Source organism: Calliphora vicina, chromosome 1 (assembly GCF_958450345.1).
Source record: "Calliphora vicina chromosome 1, idCalVici1.1, whole genome shotgun sequence".
NCBI classification, from domain to species: Eukaryota; Metazoa; Arthropoda; class Insecta; order Diptera; family Calliphoridae; genus Calliphora; species Calliphora vicina.
Genome location: NC_088780.1, coordinates 47714202 through 47732808, shown reverse-complemented (window position 1 = coordinate 47732808; position 18607 = coordinate 47714202). Strand labels below are relative to the sequence as shown.

Genomic DNA, 18607 nt, shown 5'->3' with positions numbered 1-18607 from the left:
AAGCCGACGAGCGGTCGCTTAATAATGAACTTTTAGAAACTCGCTTCTAGTTAAAAAACTATTCGACATATTCAAATGAAACTTATTTTGTCAGATAGCTGACTTCCTTGTGCTTCTAATGAGTACCAACATTACGGAAATCCGCCAAGGCAATTGAAAGTTATGACCAGTTGAACACAATAGTTTTCGTGTCAAAAAGCCGACGAGCGTTTGTTTAATCATGAAAGTTTAGAAACTCGCTTCTTATTAAAAAACTATTCAACATATTCAAATGAAACTTATTTTATCTGATAGCTGACTTCCTTGTGCTTCTAATGAGTACCAACATTACGGAAATCCGCCAAGGCAATTGAAAGTTATGACCAGTTGAACACAATAGTTTTCGTGTCAAAAAGCCGACGAGATGTTTTCGTGGAGAAAAATAACTTAGAAAATTATGGCCGAACCATTTTTTGGTACCAGGAGATCAGAATTCAGCAGTAGGCTGAAATTGCATAATGAAAATGTTTAAATCCTTATAACTTTTAAACGGCTTAACCGATTTGAAAGATATTGGTATCAATGAAAAGCCCTTGAATTCAGCTTTCCCCTGAATATGAAAAATGGTTTGAGCGCCTAACATGAGCGGTTGCCTAATCGTGAAATTTTAGAAACTCGCTTTTAATTAAAAACTATTCGACATATTCAAATGAAACTTATTTTATCAGATAGCTGACTTCCTTGCGCTTCTAATGAGTACCAACATTACGGAAATCCTCCAAGGCAATTGAAAGTTATGACCAGTTGAACACAATAGTTTTCGTGTCAAAAAGCCGACGAGCGGTTGCTTAATCATGAACTTTTAGAAACTCGCTTCTAATTAAAAAACTATTCGACATATTCAAATGAAACTTATTTTATCAGATAGCTGACTTCCTTGTGCTTCTAATGAGTACCAACATTACGGAAATCCTCCAAGGCAATTGAAAGTTATGACCAGTTGAACACAATAGTTTTCGTGTCAAAAAGCCGACGAGCGGTCGCTTAATAATGAACTTTTAGAAACTCGCTTCTAGTTAAAAAACTATTCGACATATTCAAATGAAACTTATTTTGTCAGATAGCTGACTTCCTTGTGCTTCTAATGAGTACCAACATTACGGAAATCCGCCAAGGCAATTGAAAGTTATGACCAGTTGAACACAATAGTTTTCGTGTCAAAAAGCCGACGAGCGTTTGTTTAATCATGAAAGTTTAGAAACTCGCTTCTTATTAAAAAACTATTTAACATATTCAAATGAAACTTATTTTATCTGATAGCTGACTTCCTTGTGCTTCTAATGAGTACCAACATTACGGAAATCCGCCAAGGCAATTGAAAGTTATGACCAGTTGAACACAATAGTTTTCGTGTCAAAAAGCCGACGAGATGTTTTCGTGGAGAAAAATAACTTAGAAAATTATGGCCGAACCATTTTTTGGTACCAGGAGATCAGAATTCAGCAGTAGGCTGAAATTGCATAATGAAAATGTTTAAATCCTTATAACTTTTAAACGGCTTAACCGATTTGAAAGATATTGGTATCAATGAAAAGCCCTTGAATTCAGCTTTCCCCTGAATATGAAAAATGGTTTGAGCGCCTAACATAAGCGGTTGCTTAATCGTGAAATTTTAGAAACTCGCTTTTAATTAAAAACTATTCGACATATTCAAATGAAACTTATTTTATCAGATAGCTGACTTCCTTGCGCTTCTAATGAGTACCAACATTACGGAAATCCGCCAAGGCAATTGAAAGTTATGACCAGTTGAACACAATAGTTTTCGTGTCAAAAAGCCGACGAGATGTTTTCGTGGAGAAAAATAACTTAGAAAATTATGGCCGAACCATTTTTTGGTACCAGGAGATCAGAATTCAGCAGTAGGCTGAAATTGCATAATGAAAATGTTTAAATCCTTATAACTTTTAAACGGCTTAACCGATTTGAAAGATATTGGTATCAATGAAAAGCCCTTGAATTCAGCTTTCCCCTGAATATGAAAAATGGTTTGAGCGCCTAACATGAGCGGTTGCCTAATCGTGAAATTTTAGAAACTCGCTTTTAATTAAAAACTATTCGACATATTCAAATGAAACTTATTTTATCAGATAGCTGACTTCCTTGCGCTTCTAATGAGTACCAACATTACGGAAATCCTCCAAGGCAATTGAAAGTTATGACCAGTTGAACACAATAGTTTTCGTGTCAAAAAGCCGACGAGCGGTTGCTTAATCATGAACTTTTAGAAACTCGCTTCTAATTAAAAAACTATTCGACATATTCAAATGAAACTTATTTTATCAGATAGCTGACTTCCTTGTGCTTCTAATGAGTACCAACATTACGGAAATCCTCCAAGGCAATTGAAAGTTATGACCAGTTGAACACAATAGTTTTCGTGTCAAAAAGCCGACGAGCGGTCGCTTAATAATGAACTTTTAGAAACTCGCTTCTAGTTAAAAAACTATTCGACATATTCAAATGAAACTTATTTTGTCAGATAGCTGACTTCCTTGTGCTTCTAATGAGTACCAACATTACGGAAATCCGCCAAGGCAATTGAAAGTTATGACCAGTTGAACACAATAGTTTTCGTGTCAAAAAGCCGACGAGCGTTTGTTTAATCATGAAAGTTTAGAAACTCGCTTCTTATTAAAAAACTATTCAACATATTCAAATGAAACTTATTTTATCTGATAGCTGACTTCCTTGTGCTTCTAATGAGTACCAACATTACGGAAATCCGCCAAGGCAATTGAAAGTTATGACCAGTTGAACACAATAGTTTTCGTGTCAAAAAGCCGACGAGATGTTTTCGTGGAGAAAAATAACTTAGAAAATTATGGCCGAACCATTTTTTGGTACCAGGAGATCAGAATTCAGCAGTAGGCTGAAATTGCATAATGAAAATGTTTAAATCCTTATAACTTTTAAACGGCTTAACCGATTTGAAAGATATTGGTATCAATGAAAAGCCCTTGAATTCAGCTTTCCCCTGAATATGAAAAATGGTTTGAGCGCCTAACATAAGCGGTTGCTTAATCGTGAAATTTTAGAAACTCGCTTTTAATTAAAAACTATTCGACATATTCAAATGAAACTTATTTTATCAGATAGCTGACTTCCATGCGCTTCTAATGAGTACCAACATTACGGAAATCCGCCAAGGCAATTGAAAGTTATGACCAGTTGAACACAATAGTTTTCGTGTCAAAAAGCCGACGAGCGTTTGTTTAATCATGAAAGTTTAGAAACTCGCTTCTTATTAAAAAACTATTCAACATATTCAAATGAAACTTATTTTATCAGATAGCTGACTTCCTTGTGCTTCTAATGAGTACCAACATTACGGAAATCCGCCAAGGCAATTGAAAGTTATGACCAGTTGAACACAATAGTTTTCGTGTCAAAAAGCCGACGAGATGTTTTCGTGGAGAAAAATAACTTAGAAAATTATGGCCGAACCATTTTTTGGTACCAGGAGATCAGAATTCAGCAGTAGGCTGAAATTGCATAATGAAAATGTTTAAATCCTTATAACTTTTAAACGGCTTAACCGATTTGAAAGATATTGGTATCAATGAAAAGCCCTTGAATTCAGCTTTCCCCTGAATATGAAAAATGGTTTGAGCGCCTAACATGAGCGGTTGCTTAATCGTGAAATTTTAGAAACTCGCTTTTAATTAAAAACTATTCGACATATTCAAATGAAACTTATTTTATCAGATAGCTGACTTCCTTGCGCTTCTAATGAGTACCAACATTACGGAAATCCTCCAAGGCAATTGAAAGTTATGACCAGTTGAACACAATAGTTTTCGTGTCAAAAAGCCGACGAGCGGTTGCTTAATCATGAACTTTTAGAAACTCGCTTCTAATTAAAAAACTATTCGACATATTCAAATGAAACTTATAAATCCGCCAAGGCAATTGAAAGTTATGACCAGTTGAACACAATAGTTTTCGTGTCAAAAAGCCGACGAGCGTTTGTTTAATCATGAAAGTTTAGAAACTCGCTTCTTATTAAAAAACTATTCAACATATTCAAATGAAACTTATTTTATCTGATAGCTGACTTCCTTGTGCTTCTAATGAGTACCAACATTACGGAAATCCGCCAAGGCAATTGAAAGTTATGACCAGTTGAACACAATAGTTTTCGTGTCAAAAAGCCGACGAGATGTTTTCGTGGAGAAAAATAACTTAGAAAATTATGGCCGAACCATTTTTTGGTACCAGGAGATCAGAATTCAACAGTAGGCTGAAATTGCATAATGAAAATGTTTAAATCCTTATAACTTTTAAACGGCTTAACCGATTTGAAAGATATTGGTATCAATGAAAAGTCCTTGAATTCGGCTTTCCCCTGAATATGAAAAATGGTTTGAGCGCCTAACATAAGCGGTTGCTTAATCGTGAAATTTTAAAAACTTGCTTCTAATTAAAAAACTATTCGACATATTCAAATGAAACTTATTTTATCAGATAGCTGACTAATGCGCTTCTAATGAGTACCAACATTACGGAAATCCGCCAAGGCAATTGAAAGTTATAACCAGTTGAACACAATAGTTTTCGTGTCAAAAAGCCGACGAGATATTTTCGTGGAGAAAAATAACTTAGAAAATTCTGGCCGAACCATTTTTTGATACCAGGAGATCAGAATTCAGTAGTAGGTTGAAATTGCATAATAAAAATGTTTAAATCCTTATAACTTTTAAACGGCTTAACCGCGGCTAGCAATAAACTGCAAACAAATTACAGATGAGAATAAAAGATACGACACAACCCTCTACTTGAGAGATAAAAACATGTTGCCAAACTTAAATATTAACAAGTAAGAAAGTATGGTCGGTCAAGCCCGACCATATAATACCCTACATCAAGTAAATGAGTAAAAATATTTTACTTTTAAAATATCAATAATTTAGATTTTTGAGTGATTTTCGGAAGTGGGCCTTATATGGGAGCTATGACCAATTATGGACCGATCATCATAAAATTAGGTCGTGTGATTTATGTCTATATTAAAGTTAACTATGTTGAATTTTGTCTGTATACCAAAATTTTTAAGCGATTTATGCACGTTAAAGTGATTTTCGGAAGAGCTATGACTAATTATGGACCGAGCATAACAAAATTTGGTGACATGAATTTTGTATATATAAAACTTATTTGGAGCGAAATTTGTGTAGATACATAGATAAATTAAACATTTATGACCGATAAAGTCCAATTTCGAGGGGACATTTGTATGGGGGCTAGGTGAAATAATGGACCGATTTCAGCCAGTTTCAATAGGCTTGGTCCTTGGTCAAATTAGCCACGTTCACTGGCAAACTTTGGACGGATTACCTTTATTGTGTAATTCCCCAAGACCACTTTATTAAGCAAAGACAATTCTGATAAATAATTTTGAAATAGTGAATAATTAATTTACTAAAGAATTTAAAACCAGAATTAATGAACGACATGAAAAAGTTCTTAATACGTTTATAGTGTATTTGAATTCAGGATCATGTCTAACTAGCTCAAATTTTTAAAGCATAGCTCCAAAACGGAAGCTAAAGGTTTTGCTAGTCAATTGTTTTGTAGATTGTTCGGGAGTTAATCTGATCAGAATATTTCTGTTGAAAATTTAATGATGGACTTTTCGAATGTTTTTTTAACATTATCAATATTTGAATTGAAAACTGTAACGTTATTTTTTGTTATTCCTTAGCAATAAAATATTAAAAAACGGACATCAAAACTTCATTCTTTAAACGTGTGATCGAATTATTCGAAGAAGTTAAAATCTCTTAGTCGAATTATTCGTTTTATTCGAACAAGAGAAAAATCGAATAATTCGAATACCCTAGTATACACACAAAATTCAACATAGTTAACTTTAATATAGACATAAATCACACGACCTAATTTCATGGTTATCGGTCCATAATTGGTCATAGCTCCCATATAAGGCCCACTTCCGGAAATCACTCAAAAACAGAGTGTGAAAACAAACAAAACATTTCGCAAACGTTTACAAAATGTACAAAACAAATCAAAATTTTTATATTGTATTGTACATGAGCAAAAACAAAACAAAAACTTTTCAAGTGACAAAGAGAGAAAACGAAACGATTAGCTTTTCACTCATCTTCATTATTTAATTTACCGTTACAATCGTACATTTCAGTACAAAACAGATAGAGAAACGTATTTTTTATTCGTTTTGTTTTTTATTGTACTGTGTTCTCTATTATAATGAGTAAATCAATTACCAAACGTTTTTTATCAGAATGTTTCAATATTGTTCTTACTCTTTTCTTTTATAGCTGCGTACGTTTATATTAATGTACAGTTTGCGCTCATGAGCAAAAACAATACAAAACAAAACGGTACAATCATTCTCATTGTTTTTGTTTGGTTTTTGTTTTATTCACTGCAAAGAACAAAACAAAACGATAGCAAACATTTCGATTTGTTTATTTCCGTACTCTGCTCAAAAATATATATTATTGAAATTTTAAAAGAAAAATGTTTTTGCTCTTTTACTTAGTGTAGGGTATTATATGGTCGGGCTTGACCGACCATACTTTCTTACTTGTTTTAAACGAATTATTCGAACAAGTTAAAATCTCGTATTCGAACAAGAGAAAAATCGAATAATTTGAATACCCAACTCCCTACTCCTTCGGATACTTTATTGGATACACACTTATTCTCACAAAACAGGTATATTAGCATGTTGCTTGTTTTGTAGTTCACGGTCAGCGACTTTCAGGATTTCAGGCAATTGATTAAAATTGATAAACTGTTACCATGACTTTTAAATATAGACTGACATTTACTCTAATTAAACTACGTACTAAGCCGGATGAGTGGATTGACAATGGGGAGAGTCCAAATGTAGATTTTTAGTGATAAAAATAATTGTTACACATCTGGTTATGAACTATATTTGAAACATGATGGTATGATGCAACTATGTAGGGCGATTGATTTTTATAGGATTCATGTCTTTATGATTTGGAATATCATAACATGGACTTGTTTAATTCCAGATTAGAAAAATGCAATGACATATTCGTGATGATGCAAAATCAAGCATCCTTTTAACGGAAAAAGTGAGGCGTCAGTCGGTTTGAATCAACTTTACGAATGCTACATATATCGAAAAGATCTAAATCTCTGAGATATGATTAAAAACACTAAAACGACCATGCTTTTATTACTTGGATTAAAAAACAACATTATTTAGATTTTTATGATCTTAAATAAGTGTTGCATAATTATTGCAAATGTAAAGTTCAGACCACCAAAGCATGAGTCAAAGCACTTCATGCTCAAACTCTTGGGAAATCATATGTAATACAACACAATTATTCTTCAGTTATACTACGGGATTATATCACACTTCTAATATTTTATTTATTTAATTAAACATTTTTTTCTCTAAGCTCAACTCATTGCACTAACAATATTAATTTTTGTATAAAAAAAAATGGGGAACAAAGTCATATTTATGCATTATGGTTCATTAAATCCCATAAATTTGTTGATTAAGGTATTTGTGCACATAAATTATAACTACTGTTACCACGTTTTTTTATTTGTTTTCTTCTCTTCTCTAAGTCAGCATACCAGTTTTGTAAAACAATGCCTTAAACATGAGTCAAAATATGTATGAAAAATAAATTTTAAGAAAATATAATAAAAATGAAAATAAAAGAAACAAAAAAATAAAAAATCGCAACGTAAATAAACAAATATTATTATTTTTTGCAACCAGGTGTGTGCTTTTTGTTGTCTGTCTGTCTGCAACACAGCGCAACAACGCTTTGTAACCACAGTATTGACCTTATTGTGTCCATAATTCGGGGGATTTTCATTAATTACAGCCGCTGCGGCGTATGAATGGGACTTAAGAAACTAAGTAAATTGTATCTTATAAATAAAGCATTTGAAAATAACTAGAGCTAATCGTGGTAATGGAGGTGGTTAGAGGTGGAGGAATTGACAAATATTCATACAGCATTTGACATAATGCGATGGACATTAAACTAGAAAATGTTGGCTGTTTTTTTTTTTTGTTTCTTGTTTTAAGTTCAAGTTGAATGTAACTGTTAGTGAGTGACATGTTGGAAGTGAACAAGCTGGAAAGAAACAAAAAAAAAAATTTTTAAGCCTTTGACTTTTTAGTTGGATGAAAATAATGATATTTATTATTAAACATTTCAATACTTCATGAAGATATGGAATAAAGAAGAATTTCCAAAAATATGAAATTATCTGGAGGAGAATTATTTGAGAATAACTATGAAAATTCGTGTTGTTGTTGGAGAAATTATTGTCAACTTCTAGGGCTACCGATGAAAGACATCATTTGAATTCTTTACAGTTTTAAATATATGGGGGATTTCATGTCAAGTTAACCAACTTCTGAAATCGATATCTTCCGATCGGGATGAACTTTTCACCAAGGTTAGACCAAAAAGCTCTTAAAGGAATTGACCTAAGCTTTCCTTTGACCAAAAAAAATTAATATACATAAATGGTACATTTTGAAAAAAAAGTCAAAACATTTTTTGATTTTGCAAAAAAAATCAAAAATTTTATGTTTTGTGTTACAAAGCATTTTTTTTGGATATATCCTCACAAAACGACAAAAAACTTTCTTTTGAGCTAAAAAAAAAATTTAAAAATAGGACTAATTTTGAAAAAAGTCAAAAATTTTATGTTTTGAGTTACAAAACATCACACTAAGCGACCAAATAGATCTTCAAGGACAAAATCTAAACTTTCTTTTGAGAAAAAAGGTAAATTTTGAAAAAAAATCAAAAATGTTTTTGATTTCGGAAAAAAAATGTCAAATTTTTTTTATTTATTTTTTAAATTTTTTTATCGAAAGATTGAAAAAATATTTATCTAACTATTTATATGTTACATGGATGAGAAAAAAAACCTGTTTGGCCAAAATGTAAAATTTTGACAACGTCTAACTCAGAAAGTTCTGGACCGATCTTGTTAAAAAATTGTGTCTGAATTCGGAAGACATCGATTTCAAATGTTGCTTCACTTGACATGAAATCCCCCATATATATTATGTTAAGCTTGTCCTTATTTTGCAGTTTTTATCCCTTATCTAAAATCGTTATGAGTCAAAACATAGAGCGGAAACTAGAAAAAAACTCAAACAAAAAAATTACTCAAAATAATCACACATACGAGTGTTGTTTTTGTTTTCACATAATTTTTTCTACTAATTCATTCTCACCACTTAGGTTTCTGACAACTGAGTTAAGTCTTTGTCAGCAGAGTTTCCGCTCTATGTCTATTATCTATGTTTTAAACAAATTTTAAAAATTAAACATTGGTAAAAGTAATCCAACTAAAAATATTTTTTGTGTTTTATTTACCCACTCTGACATCGATTACTTTAAAACAAAAAAAAAATATTCCAAAATTTTGAATATCAAAATTTTTTAAACGAAATTTAAAACTATCAAAAAGTTATACGGGAATACATAATTAATTTTTTTATTAAGAATTAGTGTGCTGAATTCCAAATAATTGATAAATTCACTGAAATTTATTGTTGCGCATTTCACTGGTTTCTTAGGCCAGATCATCAGGAAACCTTTTCCCAAAAAAACAATTAAAAAAAAATTTTCCACGATTCTAATAACTGATAAATGAGGTTTAAAAATAAAAATAGCTGGGGACCGATTTTAATTTCGCGGATTTCGTGGAAATTTTGTTTTTAGTTGTTCAGCTTTACAGTAGCTACAACTTTGATAAATATTGTTAGTGAAAAATTAGGATTCCCTGGAAATTATTCTAAAAAAAGAGAAAAAAATATTTCTTACAAATTTTTAGGCAAAAGATTTAACAAAATTTGTTGGGTAGACTCTTATCAATATTATTGCCATATATAGTTAAGCGGTATTTCCAAGTCTGTATTAGATGTTGGCCAAAAACTGATGACACCTTTTTTTGAGGACCCACTGATTTTCAGAATCTTTGGAGGACCATGAACAAAATTGGTCACCAAAATCGCCAAACTGAGTACAGGGTTTTACTATCCTTTGGCAGTAGAATCGACCTTATACCGACATGATCGTGTGTTTTTCCAAAAGTCTTCATTTGTTGCATAGTGTAAATGGTCATAGCTCCCATATAAGCACCACTTCCGAAAAACACACTCACTATGTCCGATAAATAACGATATTGAAGTAACATTTTACAAAGATCAATTGTAAGTACACAAAAATCATACTGCTGGATTTTGTGACGATCAGTCCATAGCTCCCAAATAAGATATGCTTCAGAGAATAACTTTATAACGATAGGTCACAGAAGGACGAACTTGGGATGTACAATTTTCCCGAAAATCTTCTTTGTTGATCAAAAATGTTTGGTGTTAAAACACTTCGCATTAAATCATGCTGTATGCCTGCAATAACGCGAAAATTCGCTTCGAAGAGCTTGATCGTTTCTGGTTTATCTGCATAGCTTGGTGCTTTATATATGGGGGATTTCACGTCAAGTGAACTTTTAAAATCGATTTCTTCCGATCGCGATGAAAGTAATTCAGACATAATTTTTCAACAAGATCGGTCCAGAACTCTCTGAGTTAGAGGGAGTCAAAATTTGACATTTTGGCCAAAAATGTGATTTTTCTCATCCAGTTAACTTATTACCTGTTGTTCTTAGCAAAATGTGTTCCAAATAGTTTAGATAGCTATTTCTTCATTATCTCGAAAAATAACGCGAAAATTCGCTTCGAAGAGCTGGATCGTTTCTGGTTTATCTGCATAGCTTGGTGTTTTATATATGGAGGATTTCACGTCAAGTGAACCAACTTTTAAAATCGATGTCTTCCGATCGGGATGAAATTTACACCAAGGTTAGACCTATCGGATAGTAATTCAGACACAATTTTTCAACAAGATCGGTCCAGAACTCTCTGAGTTAGAGGGGGTCAAATTTTGACATTTTGGCCAAACATGTGATTTTTCTCATCCAGTTAACTTATTACCTGTTGTTCTTAGCAAAATGTGTTCCAAATAGTCTAGATAGCTATTTCTTCAATCTTTCAATAAAAAAAAATTTATAAAAAAAAATAAAAAATTTTTAATATTTTTTTTCCGAAATCAAAAACTTTTTTTTCAAAATGGGCCCTTTTTTTCTTAAAATAAAGCTTAGATATTTTCCTTGAAGACCTATTTGGTCGCTTAGTGGGATGCGAGTTTGACATCTATCAAAAAAAATGTTTTGTAACTCAAAACATGCAATATTTGACTTTTTTTGCAAAATCAAAATTTTTTTCAAAATGGATCTTTTTTTAATTTTTTTTTTTTGCTCAAAAGAAAGCTTAGATATTTTCCTTTCAGACCTATTTGGTGGCTTAGTGGGATGCGAGTGGGATATCTTTCAAAATAAATGTTTTGTAACTCAAAACATGCAATTTTTCACTTTTTTTTTTTTTTAAAAAAATCGAATTTTTTCCAAAATACTGATACTATCCCACTCGCATCCCACTACGAGACCAAAAAGCTCTTAAAGGAATAGACCTTAGCTTTCTTTTGAGCAAAAAAAAATTTTAAAAATAGGGCCCATTTTGAAAAAAAGTTCGATTTTGCCGAAAAAAAATCAAAAATTGTATATCTTGAGTTACAAAACATTTATTTTGCTATATATCCCACTCGCATCCCAATAAGCGACCAAATAGATCTTAAAGGACTAGACCCAAGCTTTATTTTGAGCAAAAAAAACATTTTAAAAAAGGGTCAATTTTGGAAAAAAGTTCGAAAATTGTGTCTGAATAGGTCTAACCTTGGTGTAAATTTCATTCCGATCGGAAGACATCGATTTTAAAAGTTGGTTCACTTGACGTGAAATCCCCCATATATGTCCAGAGAAAATAATCTAATGGCACATGAACGAAATAGGAAAACTATGTTTAATTAGCACTTTTTGTCAACGTTTATGTTCAGATAATTATGGTTCCTTTGACCCGAAATTCGAAATGAAATAAGTTCCATATTAATATTTCCCGATTTGGCTAAAATGTTCAGCATGTGGTGTTTACAGAGAGAACAGATCTTAGGAGCATCGAAAATCCATAAAGTGTAAGCTAATGACCACACTAATGTATATTTATTACATATATACACAGCCTCAAAAGTGAATAAACACCCGCGAATTTTTTGAATCATTATAGTCCGACTTAAATCTTTATTTTCAACTCAATCTCCAACAAACCGAAACATTAAAATTTTAATCGATGAATAAATGTTAAGATTTACATTATCTTAAAAAAATCAAATATCTTTTGGTGTATACTCACTTTTCGGGCTCACTGTATATATAAATATTTCACAAGTAATCCTTTCCTTTCCTTAATTGATATTCAAACAACACAAAAAATTATTTCAAACTTTTGAATACATAGATGTTTATTTTTTTGTCTATTTTACATACAGTAGCTACTGAATTTCTTTTTTGTGGCATGTGCTAACTCACTCCATACAACAAGTATGGTATGGCAACATCAGCTACTAACTTCTTTTCGATTTTTTTCCCCATTTTGCCACTATGACCCCAGAGACACTTCTTGTAAACTAAGATTTTTTTCTGAAGAAAACAAAGTGTTAAATATCATGTAAAAACAAACTCCTCCTTTGTTACTTTTGAAGCCATAAAAGGAAGGGAACTGTTAGTATTGATGTACTACTTTTTAATACAATGAAAACGAAAAAGTATGTACTAACAAGTGAAGATGACTTGCTTTCCTAGATCTGCACTTATAAATAAACATAATTCCTGGATTGCACCGAATTTTAAAATTCAATATTAACCAAAATAGCAATTAAGTTGTGGCAAGAATCTAACCAAGACAAACTTTTACTTTTCTCGCATTAAAGCTGTCACAAATAACTTAATTAAATTTGAACACTGCAACTGTGTTTTCCTGCAGCAATAGAAATATAAAATTTACATTCAATTTAAACCAACCACATTTTCCCTAAAACCCTCTTCACATTCCAATCATCAGTATTTGTTTGACTAGACACGCAGCCCAGCATGGAAAAACAAATAAGGAAAATCGCCTAAACCATAAATTCTCATTAACCTGTAATGTCAATAATTTCACTTTCAATAAAACTTGCCAATATAATCTAAACAAATTATCACACAACAAAATTCATTTAAACGGCAGCGAAGAAAACCAAAAACACAGCTTTTGGGGGGAATAAAATCACTACTACTGATTATATGTGGCATGCTACTGAAGATGCAAACACTTATGCGATGCAATTGCAACACCACAACAAATGCGGTAAAATATAAACAATTTATTTATATTAAACATGCAACACACAAATGCCGGCATTCGCCGCCGCCACCACTGAATGCAAAAAAAAAAAAAACAAAATATTTTCTCTTTAAAATTATTTACGACCAACAGAAATATTTTAATCAATAAAAACGCAAGAAGATAAAATATTTTTTTCTTAAGAAATTTTTGTAATACAGAGTTCCATACCTTCTAATTTGGATTAAATTAGAGTATCCTGTAAGTAAAAAGTAAGACTATTCATAATCAGGGAAAGTTTGGAACCTAATATGGGCACCCCAATGACAGGAGCACCAATAACAAGAAACGGAGTGTTATTAATTATCGACTTATCGTTACAAAATTTGATTATATAACTTTTGTATATCGTCACCTAAATTGCAAAAGGGCCTATCAATACTTTTTTTAAATTTTACAGGAGAGACAAAAGACATAATAAAAATTTTTAATTCTATTTTTAAAAATAGAAAGCTAAAAATTTGTGAAGATGTGTGCCTTGATTAGAGATGCTATGGTTATGGTTTACGTGGTAGTTCACTACGTGCGAACAATCAAGTAGAGTCGAAGGGACCCCGTTTTGATGAGACCACACCACTCGTCAGATGTAATGTCGATTACATAGCAATGTAACTAAAGTGTGCTTACTAGACCCAACCTGTAGCCGTGAGATATCTCAGTAGGTCATTGAGTTTAAACCCGGCTACCTCACTAAGGTTGGTCAATGTATAGTTGCCCATGAATTTATGTCTCTTGACACTCAGAGCTGGGCATTCGCAGAGGAGGTGGAAAATCGTTTCCTCTTTTTCCCTATCCTTACAACTGCGACAATGGTCGTTAAAAGGGAGTCCCAGGCGATTTGCGTGCTTGCCTAACGCCCAGTGTCCCGTTAATACTGCCAGCAACCTTGATATATTCTTCCTATTCCTGGTTATCAGTTGCATAGTGCGTTTCTCATTAAAAGATGGCCACATCAACTTGGCTACCCTACATGTGTCTAAATTGCGCCATCTATTCTCAGCCCTTGTAAGAAAATGTCTGAGGATGATACCTTTAATAGTCCCCAGTGGAATTGCTACTGAGACCGCATTGGAGATATCTAAGGCAGATCCCATTCTGGCTAGTTCGTCTGCCTGTTCATTACCGTAGTGGTCCCTGTGCGCAGGTACCCAAACCAAAGTAATGTCAGATAGACGACCTAGCCTTGACAGAGAATTCCTACATTGCCTAACTAGTGAAGATGAAATTGTATAGGCATTCAGTGAGAGAAGTGCCGCCTGACTGTCGACAAAAATACCTATATTGCCGCGGGTATTATGATCATGTAGTGTATTGCAAGCTGCCATGATTGCAAAAATCTCCGCCTGGAAGACACTACACTCATTCGGAAGACGATACGAAATGCCTATCTCAGGTTCGTCACAGAAGACGCCAGAACCAACACCACAGCTCATTTTAGAACCATCTGTATATATCCTAGTGTCATATTCGCGCACAAGATTACCCCTACCCCACTCACTCCTGGAGGGAATAAAGACCTTGAATACCCTATCAAAATCTGTGTATGGAGTAATATAGTCAGATGGTTGGAGAACGATCGAAGGCAACTGGTCCAAAATCCCCGCGTGGCCATATGTTCTCGATCTCCACCAACCAGATGCTTGAAGCCTCGCTGCGCTACAGGCAGAGGTGGCCATTATGTGAAGGTCTATTGGCACAAGGTGCAATATAGTGTTCAGTGCCTCTGAAGGACTAGTTCTTAGTGCGCCGGTTATACCAATACAGGCTGATCTCTGGACTTTGTATAGTTGGTCTACGACATACTTCCTTTTAGTTGCAGTCCACCATACAAGAGATCCGTAAGTAAGAATTGGACGTACTATAGCCGTATACATCCATTTAACTATGTTGGGACTAAGTCCCCATTTTCTACCAAACATCTTACGACAGGTGTAATAGGCCACCGTAGCCCTTTTTACCCTATGTTGAGTATTTAGCTTCCATGACAATTTAGAGTCCAGTATAATACCTAGATATTTCGCATTATTTGAAAGGGGGATTCGCCGTTTTTCAACCGTGGAAGTTTGAAGCTTGGAATCTTGGTCTTCGTCGTGAAAAGTACAAGTTCTGTTTTGCTTGGGTTCACTCCGAGACCACTAACAGTGGCCCAGTTGTCGAGCAACCCTAAAGCAGTGGACATAATATCACTGATCACGTCCGGAAACAGACCTGATACGAGTATCACCACATCGTCCGCATAAGCGACAACTTTTATCCCTTTTCTGTCTAGATCAATGAGAATCGAGTTAATAACGATAAGCCACAGTAGTGGAGAGATTACCCCACCCTGAGGAGTGCCTCTATCCACTTGCTTGGACTTAACGCTATTACCAAGATTTGCTGTGACTATTCTTGATTTCAACATGGTAACTAGCCAGTTATTGATATATTCTTCAACATCTAGGCTAGCAAGAGCTTGCTGAATAGCAAGAGTAGTTACATTATTGAAAGCACCCTCTATATCTAGAAAGGCTGCCATTGTATATTGTTTAAATTCGAGAGATCTCTCTATAACTCTTACAACCTCATGCAGAGCTGTCTCTGTAGAGCGACCCTTAAGGTAGGCATGCTGACTATTAGAGAGCCATGTTGTACCCTCTAGGCGATGCCTAATGTGAGCGTCAATGAGTCTTTCCAACGTTTTAAGCTGGAAAGATGAAAGACTAATTGGACGAAAGTCCTTCGCCTTCTCATGACTTCTTTTGCCAATTTTTGGAATGAAAACGACCTTGACTCTCCTCCAGTTAGTCGGAACATGGTTGAGGGAGAGACAGAGCGTAAAAATTCTATGAAGCCAGGGAATGATATGCCTTTTTGCGCTTTGTAGCATCTTTGGCAAAATACCATCTGGCCCAGGTGACTTGAATGGTGCGAAACTGTCAATCGCCCATGATATCCTGTCATAGGAGATGATGTTACTATCGATATTGGATGGAGCCCTACCTTCATTCCCAATATCCGTAGCAACATCCTTGCAGCCCGGGAAGTGAGTATTCAATAGGATGTCAAGTGACTCTGCTGAGGATTCGGACCAGGAGTCATCCATCCTTTTGATATAGGTAGGATTGGATTGCCCCTTGGCTAGAATTCTGCTTAGTCTTGCAGAGTCTTTTGTGTTATCTATAGATTCACAAAAGCATCGCCATGAGTTTCTTTTTGCGACTGCTATAGCTTTTTTGTAAGTTTTCAATAGATCACGATAGGGTTGCCATGATTTACTATTATAGCTAATGTTAAAGGCCCTACGAGTTTCCCTACGTAGTTTAGATAGCTCCGAATTCCACCATGGAGGGAAGCTTTTCTTAGCCTTAGTGACTGGACAGGAAACTTCGAAAGCTTTGACTACAGTTTTACTAAAGTTATCCTCTATTTTTTCAAGACCAGTGATCGAATCTACTACAACTGGCATATTCTTAAGTTTGTGTTTGAGGATCCCATTAAATTTGAACCAATCAGTCCTTCTTGGGTTCCTAAATTGTATTTTCTCTGTCGAGTTCTGAAGTCTAATTTCGAAGAGAATCCAGTTGTGATCAGAAAATGACCTTTTATTGGATACTCTCCACCTATCTACTGATACCTTAGACCTATCATTTATGAGTGTAATATCTAATACTTCCTCCCATCCATTATAATTGTCCGTACTTGGAAAAATTAATGTTGGCGTGTTACCAGAATTACATATGCTTAGTTTGTTGGAATTAATGAAATTAAGTAAAGACTCACCCCTTTCATTTGTTTCACTGCTGCCCCAGATTGAATGCCTGGCATTGGCATCGCATCCCAGGACAATGTCATCCGATGCCCCAACAGAGGACAGTAGAGTACTCACTACGACTGGAGGAGCTGTCTTCTCATGTGCCATGTAGCTAGAGGCGATCGTGAGGCTTCTGTTGCACGGTAGCTCGACCTTTGCTACTGTAAGGTCCTCTGAACTAAGCTGCGTACAAAGAAAAATGTTAATAGATTTTTTGGCAATAATACATGATCTTGGCCTACCATTGTTTCTTGCATAGAGAATGTTATATGCTGAGGCCGGGAACCCCTTCACTTCCAGGTCTGAAGCCCAGGGTTCCTGCACCAGCCCAATGTCCAGGTCCTCTTCGGCTAAGAGTACCCGAAGGTTATCTGTAGCACATTTCGAGTGCTGCAGATTAATCTGCACTACCTTGAGCGCCATTGTCGGTTTTTGGTGGGAGTTCGGATAGCTTCATTTCTGTGAGCAGAGAGTTTGCTGCTTCAACCTCATCTGCTTCACCGCTACCCGTACCTGAGGGCCGGAACACCTTAACCTTAGCGTCCCTCACTCCGAAGAACAGCTTAAGGCCCGCCTTCTCAAGCTCGACTGAGCCAGATTCGGTGATGGCGAGTATAAGGCATGTATGGCCATCGCCTTGCTCAGTACGGATGATGGACCAGTCATCCATGTGGATGTTGGGGTTTTGAAGCTTTAAACACTCCAACATTTTATGTGCATCGGTTGCCATCTTCGGTAACCAAATACGTGCACGCGGTCTCATTGGAATTTCTTGAGCAGGGATCAGTTTGAGGCTTAAACCATCCCATGCGTCGCTAATCTTAGCGATGCATTTGCTAAGAAAGTCCTTTGAGAACTCGTCCATGCATTTGATCACCCTGTAGCCCCGGTGGATTTCACCAGAGTCAAAGCGAGGTGCCGTACCAGTCCTATTAGCGAACAAGTGTTCCATAACGAGTTCAGCTAATTTGGACTCGATAGCACCCCATTCTGTTACCACAGGATTCATGATGCCGTCTTTCTCGGTCGCCAGAGCCATAAGAAGATGGTCTTTAACCACCTCATTGAAAGGCCGTCTGGCGGAAGTAGTCGTGGTGGATGTAGGTCCCGGAGCGGCTTTTTTTCGGCAACCTTTCTCCGTTTAGGCGATTTTTCTCCCTCTGCCTGAGAGCGATTTCGCTTGGACCTCTCTGTTTCTTCGGCTGCTGCCTTTGATGTGCTGGGTACGGCATCCAAAAACTTTTGGTACTCGTCTACCACAGCCTGGTATTTGGCGCGATCTTCCTCATCACGCTCATGGGGAGCACCGCTGGCAGCATTCTTGTCAATCTTGTCAAGAATAAATCGCGCCTTGGTGTATCGGGATTTGAGGATGTCTTTCTGACTCTTCCTCTTTTTTCTTTTCTTCTTCAATTGGTCGCCTGCCT

At 35.1% G+C, this 18607-nt stretch overlaps 1 protein-coding gene across 1 annotated transcript; it reads right to left on the bottom strand.

The window, feature by feature from the left end:
- Positions 1 to 17577: 17577 nt before the first annotated feature.
- Positions 17578 to 18189, bottom strand: LOC135964008 (uncharacterized). The gene has a single exon (XM_065516056.1). The coding sequence runs from the start codon at positions 18187 to 18189 to the stop codon at positions 17578 to 17580; it is 612 nt and encodes a 203-aa protein (XP_065372128.1).
- Positions 18190 to 18607: the final 418 nt, after the last annotated feature.

Excerpts from the sequence above, each read along its gene's own strand:
- LOC135964008 (XM_065516056.1), bottom strand. The coding sequence starts at position 18,189 with ATGAATCCTGTGGTAACAGAATGGGGTGCTATCGAGTCCAAATTAGCT.